This window comes from Manis javanica, chromosome X, assembly GCF_040802235.1.
Source record: "Manis javanica isolate MJ-LG chromosome X, MJ_LKY, whole genome shotgun sequence".
In the NCBI taxonomy this organism is placed as follows: Eukaryota; Metazoa; Chordata; class Mammalia; order Pholidota; family Manidae; genus Manis; species Manis javanica.
Window position 1 is genome coordinate 41808773 of NC_133174.1, and position 9608 is coordinate 41818380.

At 53.0% G+C, this 9608-nt stretch overlaps 1 protein-coding gene across 4 annotated transcripts; it reads right to left on the reverse strand.

Moving 5' to 3' along the window:
* Window positions 1–8521, reverse strand: KCND1 (potassium voltage-gated channel subfamily D member 1). Of its 4 annotated transcripts, XM_017671434.3 has the most exons (7): window positions 5239–8521; window positions 3372–3534; window positions 3187–3270; window positions 3001–3099; window positions 2476–2726; window positions 1231–1409; window positions 1–108 (listed from the first exon to the last, which is right to left on the reverse strand). In XM_017671434.3, the coding sequence occupies exons 1-7, from the start codon at window positions 6357–6359 to the stop codon at window positions 104–106; spliced, it is 1902 nt and encodes a 633-aa protein (XP_017526923.1). In that variant the 5' UTR covers window positions 6360–8521; the 3' UTR covers window positions 1–103. The 4 variants fall into 4 exon arrangements, with proteins under 4 accessions (XP_017526923.1, XP_017526921.1, XP_017526925.1 ...); XM_017671432.3 differs by having other exon boundaries at window positions 1–1409; XM_017671436.3 differs by lacking the exon at window positions 1–108 and having other exon boundaries at window positions 1237–1409; window positions 2476–2586.
* Between the last annotated feature and the right edge of the window lie 1087 nt (window positions 8522–9608).

Sequence of the window (9608 nt, forward strand, 5' to 3'; positions counted from 1 at the left end):
TCTCTCCTCTCAGATTTTATTGACTGATGGAAACTACATCTTTGTCAGGCACCAGCTCCATGGGGACAGTGCTGGGGACAGGAACCTGAGATGATGCCAGATTTCAGCCTGAGAGCAGACACAGAGTTCCGGAAGATGACCCAAGGGGGAGAAGAGGGAGGAAGGAACATGTGAAAAGGCATTGTGGGGGAGGAGGAGATCACGAAATTCCTGCTGCTTCCTACAACTCCTAGAGTTCAGGAACAACCCAGGCCTCAGCCCAAGAGCTTCTTCTGGACTCCTGCCCAAGAACATGGAATCAGCCCATGATCTCCAAATACAGCCCAGCTCTTGCTGTCTGCCAGGCTCTTATCTCAGCCAGTGCAGACTCCAGACCAACCCAGGAAGGAAGCAAAACAGAGGAGAAGAGAAAAGGAAGAGTAGTTAGAGGTGGCCCCTCTGATTAGGGCAGATGTAAATGCTGCAGCAAACTGGGCAGAGGCTTTGGATAATGTCACAGCAGCAGCTGCTATTGCTAGAGTTTGCTGGGGTTCCAGCAGAGGTTGGGGTTGCAGGGACCCATTTCCAGCAGCCAGGGAAGGAGGGTGGTGTTTGTGCTATCTGTTTGTGGGGGGAGAGGCAGCCTGACCCCCAAGCCAAGGCCTAGGCAGGGCAGGTCACTGCTGAGGCAGTAGCCCATGAAGCCTGTGATTGCATTCCAACCTTCAGAATCTGGGAGTTATTGGACCTGGTGGAGTATGGGGACCTCTCCTAGAGGCCAATTCAGAGGTGAGGGTTCTCTGAACCCCCAAACCTGTATAGACCAGCCAGAGAGAAGAGGAAGTCTCATCTCTCCTTGGACCACAGCTCAGATGTCAGGTGGGAGCCCAAGGGCCCAAGGAAAGGAGCATGCAGGAGGCCAGCTGGGGGAGAGGGGCCAGTCCCAATGTGCTGGAGCAAGGAGGCCAAGGGCCTGAGGAAGTGCTTCAGCTCCCATCAGGAAAACTGTCTGGCGTGGGGTGAAGTTCCCCCTTCCCTGGCTGCTTCCCCATCATGTGGGCCATTCCATGAAACTCCATTGCATAGTTCTCAGTGGGGGGATGAAGGGGTCCCCAGGCCTGCCCCTCTCTGCCTCCCCAAAGTATGGCTTTGGAAAGGAGTCCCCAAGGATCCAGAGGGCTCTCTGGTTGGGCAGGCCCAACCCTCACAAGGAAGAAATCTTCACAGTATCAGGGAGGAGGCAAGAGGTACCCAGGCTGGAGTTCCTGAGGGTGGGGCTGGTCCTGCCACCGCCACCAGGGGAGGAAGGTTGGCTCTCATCTGGGCTGTTGGCAGGAGGGGTAGGGATACTGATGATGGCAGCCACGAAGTCCTGGCTGTCGCAGTTCAGGTCAAGGCTGTCATGGGGCTTGGCATTGAGGCTTGAGCGGCTGTGGATAAGGGTGGGAAGATGGAAGGTTCTTTAAAAGTCATCTTAATACTTGCCACAGCAATCATGACATTTACTGAGTACTTACTGAGTCCCCAGCAGTGTGCTAAAGGCTTCCCTTACCCCCTCAATTATGGTGTCAAGTGAGGATTGTGGAGTCAGATAGCCCTGGGTACATAATGTCGGTCCCACTTTAGCCACTCTAAACTTCTCTTTTCTCTCATCTGTAGCATGGGAAGAACAATGTTTCCTTCCCCATAGGGTTGTTGTGGAGATTAAATGAGATAATAAATGATAGAAAGTGCTCAGAATAAATAGTTCCTGGAACATAAGGAGCACACACACAAAATGTTGTGTATTATGGCTACTCCTTACAATGCCAAAGTCCTCATACAATAGCCTACAGTAAGATCTACACAATCTGGTCCTTGTTCCTTTCTGACTGTACTTCCTATCACTCCCCACTCAGTCTGCTCACAGTTGCTTCCTGGCTGTATGTCTAACACGCAGACCCATTCTGCCTCAGGCTCCTGCATAAGCTGTTTGCTCTGCCTGGAATGCTCCTCCATCTCCTGGCTCACTCCCTTGTCTCCTTCAGCTCTCTGCTCAGGTGTCACCTCGGCAAAGACTTCCCCGACCACAGTATTAAAACTGCATCACACCTTGTTCTATACTCTCTATTCCCCATCCCCGATTTATTTTTCTCCTTGGCACTCAATACATCATTTGTGTTTGTTTGTTTATTAACTGTGTCATCCCACTAGAATATAAGTTCCAGGAGGCCAGGGACTTTTGTCTATTCTCTTCACTGCCTGAAGTGAACTAAACTCCTAAACTCCAAAAGTGAACTCCACAGTGCCTAAAGCTGACTGACACATAGTAGTTGCTCAATAAAATATTTGTTTGAAGAATGAGGAGATCCAGACAAGATAAGCCCAAGCTCTCAGCATGGAGGAATTTGGGCTCGGGCTTGACTCATTAGGCCTGGAGTTATGAAACCTCAGGCCTCCTGCTCAAAGCTCTGAGCTTCCTCAGGGGTGGCCAGCAGATGGGGGGGGGGTGCTTACCTCTGAGGGGGAGGGCTGCTCCGCAGCCCTGCAAGTGTGTCCAGCTCCTGCATGCTGCCATGGCTGACTGAGGCAGTAGAGTTGGCAAGGCGGATGGCACGACGCTTGGCCCTGCGGGGGCAGCAGGAAGATAGCAGGCTGCCAGGCCCCACTGGCTGGGAGGACACGGAGGTGCTGCGGCTGGTGAGGCCACCCAGTGACACAGCACCCAGGGCCTCGCTGAAAGTTAGCTCATCTATGAACTCATGGCACTGTGGGCAGAAGGCAGGTACAGTCACAAGGCATCACACAGGAGCTGAGTCCACCCCAAGCCTTTGCTGAGGCCATTTCTTCCTTTCTGGAAGTTGCTCTCTCTTCCCTTCCCTTGCCCACCCTTCAAGGCTCAGCTCTACTGGGGCCTCTTCCAGGAAGCCCTGTGTGATTTCCACAAGTAGTGGTGAGCCTCCCATCTGAGGGAGGGAGCTGGCGTAGTGGCATCAGGGCCCCCTTCATTCTGCCATGCCACCACCTCTCATTAGGCCTCACCGTTGTCTTCTCTAGACAATGCAAGAGGTGATGATGTTGCTGCTCAAAAGCAGAATGGTTCCTGACACATAGCGCCTGTTCCTCCCCACTGACACTGTCCTGGAGTGGATGGAGCAGAGTGATGAGGTCAGCACCTTCCTCCTCCCATCCTGCTCACCCCCAATCTCAATCCAGGCCTCTACCTACCTCAAGGCCCCCATTCTGCTTGTACTGCAGGAACGCATTGGTGGTACCACTCTTTGCCAACCGAATCCTAGCCAAGCGCACCTTCTATATAGAGAGAGGAGATAAAGGGTCAAGTGGGTAAATACAAGAGGAGGCTGGCTTGGGGTGTGGGGGATAGGAGGTACTCAGATGGAAGACGCAGTTACCTGCTGTGCTCGGCGCTTGTCAGCACGCTGATTCTGGTGGTAGATGCGGCTAAAGTTGGACACAATGACTGGCACGGGCAGGGCAATGACCAAGACACCACTGAGTGAGCAGATGGACCCGAAAATCTTGCCAGCAATGGTGCTGGGCACCATGTCTCCATAGCTGGGGCCAGAGGAGGTAAGCAAAGGTCAAGGAGGACAACCACCCATCCCTCAGTCCCCCACTTTATCCCATCCAACCCAACTCACTCTGTGACCCTGGCCAGGCACTCAAATTCTCTGAGCCTCAGTTTCTTACTCTTCAAAATGTGGGGAATGATCTCTCTGGCCACCAGTGGGGGTCAAATGAGAAACAGGCCCTCAGCCCCTACCATCTGCTGCCCCCATCTGAGCTGCATGCACGGGGCATATGAGTCAGCTGGAATCTATTAATACTGAGCATAGGGGAGAAGGAGGAAGTCACAGGCAGTAAATAGAGCCTCCTGGAGAGAGACAGTCTCGCCACTACAAGCCAGCTGAGCGGCACTGAGTCTCAGAAGCAGTCATCTGTTGGTTTTGCTTGTGTCTGTCTTACCTTCTCTAGTTAGGATCCCTTCTCATTTCCCCAGGGGAAGCCTTGAAACTGTCCTCAAATGAAAAATGTAGGAGGGACCTTGAAACTCCCCACTCCCTTTCTCCATGCCACTCCCCTGCCATGGAAATGGAACACAGCCTATGTTACCAATTTGTTGGGGAGTGGGGCACCAAAGCTCAGGGACTTTCCGTAACTGAGTTGCTCAAGATCACAGCATACTTTTGTTCTAACCACAGGACCAATCAGATCCCCTCCACTCTGCAGTCTTCAGATCCCAGCCCCTCAGTCCTCAGCTTCTAGGCCTTTGCTCAGACTGTGCCCCTCTTTTCCCCAGGATGACTCTTCCTTACTTCTTTGATTCACTGAAAAGTCTCTCCAATTTAGCCATTTCTGACTCAGTGATGTGTCGTCTCAGACTGTGTCCTCAACTGTGAGACATGGGTAGCCACTCATCCTCCAAGCATTGTTGTGAGGACTAAATAGGGTAAAAGGCATCCAAATACCACTTCCAACCTATTCTCAGTATTGTTTGTCCATCCAATCCGAACCTCCAACCAGAATTAATTTCTACACCTTAGAAATCTCAAATCAATTTTCCTGTACCTCTATTAAGGCAATGTGGAAGCCCAATTCATCCATTCAACAGATACCAAGCCACGATGATATACCTAATCCAGTGATGGAAATCTAGAAAAGGATCACAGTACCTGCCCTTGGCAATGTCTTTAGGAACAACATGAATTTGGTGACTCCATTTGATGCTTTTTCCTCTTAAGGATTGTCAGTAAAAAAAATAATGCTGAAAATATCTTGGTCTGGGGAACATCAAGGAATCACAAAGCCACAGAGGTAGTGCCCCACACAGCAGATGATTCTAGAGGGTCGGGAGACATAGATCCTCAAGATGGAAAAAGGGGTGATAGAAAGGCAATACCTATTTATCCCACACTTGAAACATTCAGAGAACTTTCACAACCATGTCACTGAATCCTCAGTAGAGGATGCAGGGATCATCATTTCTCACTGTACAGAGGAAACAACAGGTCCTAGAAAAAGCAAGGTTAACAGAAAGAGTGCAACTAAGACAACCCATAAACCGAAGAGTCCTGACCTGGAAAACCAAGGCATTGTCAGAGCTGGGAGGGATTTGGAGATCAGTTCAACCCCTTCAATTTCTATAGATGAGCACACTGAAGGTCATATAAGAAAGAGATTTTACCTAACCTTAATTTTACAGAGAAGATGAGTGTAATTGACTGATGGGGCAGCTCCCAACACAGGATCTGCACTCACCCAAGTGTGGTCATGGTGACAATGGTATACCAGAAGGCCGCAGGGATGCTAGTAAAGTTGGTCTTGTTTGTGCCCTTCTCAGCATAAAACATGACAGTGGCGAAGATGATGATGGCCATGGTAAGGGAAAAGAGGAGAAAGCCCAGTTCAGAGGCACAGCTTTTGAGTGTGTAGCCCAGAATTCGCAAGCCCTGTGAATGCCTGGAGAACTTGAAGATGCGGAACACCCGAAATACACGCAGGGTGACAAAGGCACCTGAGACATCCTCATTCTTGGGCACAAAAAGCCCGATGTAGTAGGGCAAGATGGCCACCACGTCAATAAGGCTCATAACGCTTCGCAGGAAGCGGCAGCGGCTGGGAGCGGCAAACAGCCGCAGGAGGTATTCACCAGTGAATATGAGTACACAGGCAGTGTCCATGCAGAAAAAAGCCAGTGGGAAACGGTCGCCACAGGGCTGCTCCCTCGGGGACCGCCGCGCAGAGCCGCGACAAGGGATGGTCTCAACCACGTTGGCAATGACCGACACAGCAATGAAAAAGCCTGTCACATAGTAGAAAACGAGGGCTGCGGTGCTCGTGTGTGGATTCTCGAAGGCACGCCAGAGTCGCTGCCGCAGGGAGCTGCCTGCTGGCAAGACTGGGCCATCCCCGGCCTGTTCGGCCTCCTCATCCTCTGCCAGGCGCTCGGCATTCTCCTTCTTGCGGTCCCGGTACTCTTCGAGGCAGCAGTCGCCGACGAGCTCCGGCACCAGGCCATAGAAGGCCAGCTCTTCATCGAAGGCCTGAATGCACTCCTGCCGTGGGCAGTGCAGTCGGCCGGTGCGGTAGAAGTTCAGCACGTGCCGGAACATGTCTGGGTCACGATCGAAGAAGTACTCGCCTGAGTCAGCGTCGTAGAAGAATTCCTTTTCCGAACTTCCCAGCAGGGTGTCTGGGTAGCGATCTAGAGTGTTCTTCCAGGTCTCAAAACGCCGGCCGCTCACGTTCACCACCAGAACCTCATCCCCTCGAGATGCCTTCACCCCTGGTGCAGGGGGCAGGGGCTGCTGGGCCAGGGGCAGCCAGCCCACCGCGGCCGCCCGTGCAAAGGGTAGCCACGTGGCCACGCCTGCCGCCATCCTGCCGTGCCCCAGGCCCACGGAAACTTGGGGTGTGACCTTTAGGAGAATGTGGCTGTCTCCAGTATGGTGGGGAACTTGGGGACGCCCTGAGCCACTCGCACAAGGAAACTGGGGGTGTCTAGAGAGGCCAAGAGGAACCAGGAGGAGGAACTACACAGAGGGGCAGGGGCTTGACAGGCATTTAGGGTGTCTGAGAGGAATCTGGGGATTGTCTTGAGGCACTGAGAAGGGCCAAGGGGGCATGAGAGGAGCAGAAAAGAGGCGCCTGAGGGGCCAAGAATATCTGAGGGAGTGTTTACAGAGACTGAGATGATTCTAGAGAGGTTGATATGTGCCTGAGAGATGTCTGGGGGAGTGCCAGGAAATACTGGGGAGCTGTCTACACTCTCAAGAGTTCTGAGGGAAAAAAGAAGGGACTGGAACTCCTTAGCAGGGCTGGAGGGGGAACTGGGACATCAAAAGAGGTAGAAATGGAACCAGAGGTGTCTAAAAAGGCTGAGAGTACCTGGAGGGATTTCCAGAGGGGCTGAGAAAGGTGTCAACACCCTCAAAATTTCTGAGGAAAAGATAAGGGGTTTGAAGCCCCCTCGTGGATCTAGGAAAAGGGTTGGTGCATTTTACAGGTGGCTATAGAGCTCGGAGATTATAAAGAGGCTGAGAGGTGTCTTGGGAATGCCTTGAGCTGCCAACAATAGCATGGTATGTGTGTATGGGGGGTGTCTACACTCTACTGGGGTTTTGGGGAAGGAAGGAGAAGTGGGGCCCCATAGAGGGGCTGGAGAAGGGAATGGGGGTACTTAAAGGGGGCCAGGTTATTTTATTTTCCGGAGGCTGAGAGGTGTCTGGGTGGCTAAGAAAAGCTAATCGATCTTCTCAAGACTTCCAGGAGGAATAAAGGGGCCTGGGGGAATCTGTCAGGACTGGGCTCAATTGGAAGAAAGTTGGGTACAGCCCCAGAGCACCCAGAGGACAGACTATGAGGTCTCCTCCAAAATGGGTTGGGCAGTGGGGGGGGTGGGGTGTTGAAAGGGAGTTGGGTGTGTCTTCAGGGAGGGGGGTCACTGGGTCCTGCAGGAAGCTGACAGGGAGGCTGGGATAAGGCTCTGTCCCCCTGTTGGGGGCTGGTCTGTGGAAACCACACCCCAAGGGGCTGGTGGTGTTTGCTGGGCAGCGGCAGTAGCAGCAGCGGCAGCAGGAAATAGAGAAGCAGCCACGGCCAGGCCCCGGACAGAAAGCAGCACAGGCAGGGGGAGGGGGCTGGGTTCCTGGAAGACAAAGTCCAGCAGGACCCCTGGGGACTGTCCCAGGATGGGCTAGGGAATGGAGGCTGGACCCGGGAGGGACTAGGACAGCACTGTTGGTGGACCCCTCCGCCTCCCCAAAGGACCGTCCTCACCTGTGTCCCCGCTGCAGCAGCAGCAACAGCGGTGGGGCTGGGGGTACCAAACACTGCAGCTCCTGCCCCCCTCTGCAGAGCTGCCTGAGCTCTCCTCCTCCTCTGGCTTTCTCTCCCCGCCCCTTGGAGCTTGCCGGGAGATGAAGAGAGGCAGGGAGGGGCCTTGTGGCTCCCAGAGCCCCCTCCCCTAGGACAGCTTGAGAGGGACCCTGGGGAGACTCCGCCTCCCACAAAGCTGGTTGGGCCTCAGTCACGTCATCTGGAAAATGGGGGTGGCAGGGAGCCTTGCCAGTTATCCCCATCTTCTTCCTGCCCAGCTCTTACCCTCTCTGCCCCCAGGGTCCCCCCACCCCCACCCGTCTGAATCAGCAGCACTTAGCAGATCCGATCGATGGGGAGGCATCTGTTAATGGCCCCAGAGCAGTGTGCCATGGGGAATGATGCAGCGCTGTGTCCCCTCTCTGCCCTCCAGGCTGGAGAAGGGGGAAGATGGAGGGGTCTGGTTGGGGAGCATTTCTCTAGATGGCCAGGACCCCAAAGGTGCTGTGGACGTTGGGGGGGGGGTTAGAGCCCAGGTCTAACCAAGACTGCTGCTGTGGGACTGGAGCACAGCTGCCCATTTCCAGATGTGAAATGGGGGGGGCGGTAAAGGTAGTACAGATGCTGACAAGCCAGGCCCCACCACCATACCAGGTTCTCTCCCAGAGGTGCTGAGCTCTCAGGGGCAGTCTCCCTCATCTGTCCACACGCAGGAGCCTCAAATTATGACACCTCCCCTAGCAGGCTCTGCTCCTGGGTGTAAAGAGCACTGGGTGTGGAGTGGCTCAGACATAGATGGGCTTCAACCCCAGCTTTGCCACTGACTTGTGTCCTTGAACAAGTGACTTGCGGTTTCCTCAGTTGTCAAATGCACTTATCCTGTGATAGTGTCATTGAAAGCATTTAATGGAGTGATGTGAAAGGGAGTGGCACAGGGAATAGTGCACAGAGGACTCATCTTAGGTAATTAAAGGTGTGTTGTGAGGGGGCAGCAGTAATGCAGGGCCAGTTTTAGCCCTTTGATTTACCCACCCATACAATCCTCCATCTGTGCACTCAGCACATTCCTGATTTGTCTATTTCTCCATCCCACCACCCACCTATCCATCCATTCTCCCTCAACCAATTACTCTACCTGTTCTTCTACCCATCCATCTGTCCATTTTGTCATTAATCCACCCACTCACTCAACCATTTGTATTCACCCCATCTACCTTCCTCTTCACCAAAGTATCCATATCTATCCCCCTCCACCCATCTGTCCATCCAAAACCCTGCTCATCATTTACCTGCTCCACTCTTCATTTACTCATCCATCCATTCTTTCCCCAGTCATCCATCTGTCCACGTACATCCTCACTTATCCAACCTCTATCCACTTACCAATCTATTTATTCACCTAAACACCTCTCCGTCCATCCATCTGTCCATTATTTCCCGACCCATTCATCATCAATCCATGCCAAACTTCCACTTCTTTATCCATCAGTCCATCCTCCCATCTGGCCACTCCTCTACACCCACACCCCATACATGTCCATACGCATATATATGTTTGCAACTATTTCTACTCCACTCAGTGTGAAGGGTTGATCAACAAACAGTAGCTGGAGACAGGCTAGGTGAGGGTGGGGGAAGGAGAGTGAAGTTGTAGCCAGATACCACCCTTCTCATAAGAGACATCCTTCCCCATTCCAATGATGTGACCTCCCCACCCTCCCCATCCTTTCCCTCATGGTTGGAAAGAATGAGAGCAGACAGTCAGTGGGGTGGGCCCATCTGGCCAGATGGTATTTTGGCTGCACAGCCTT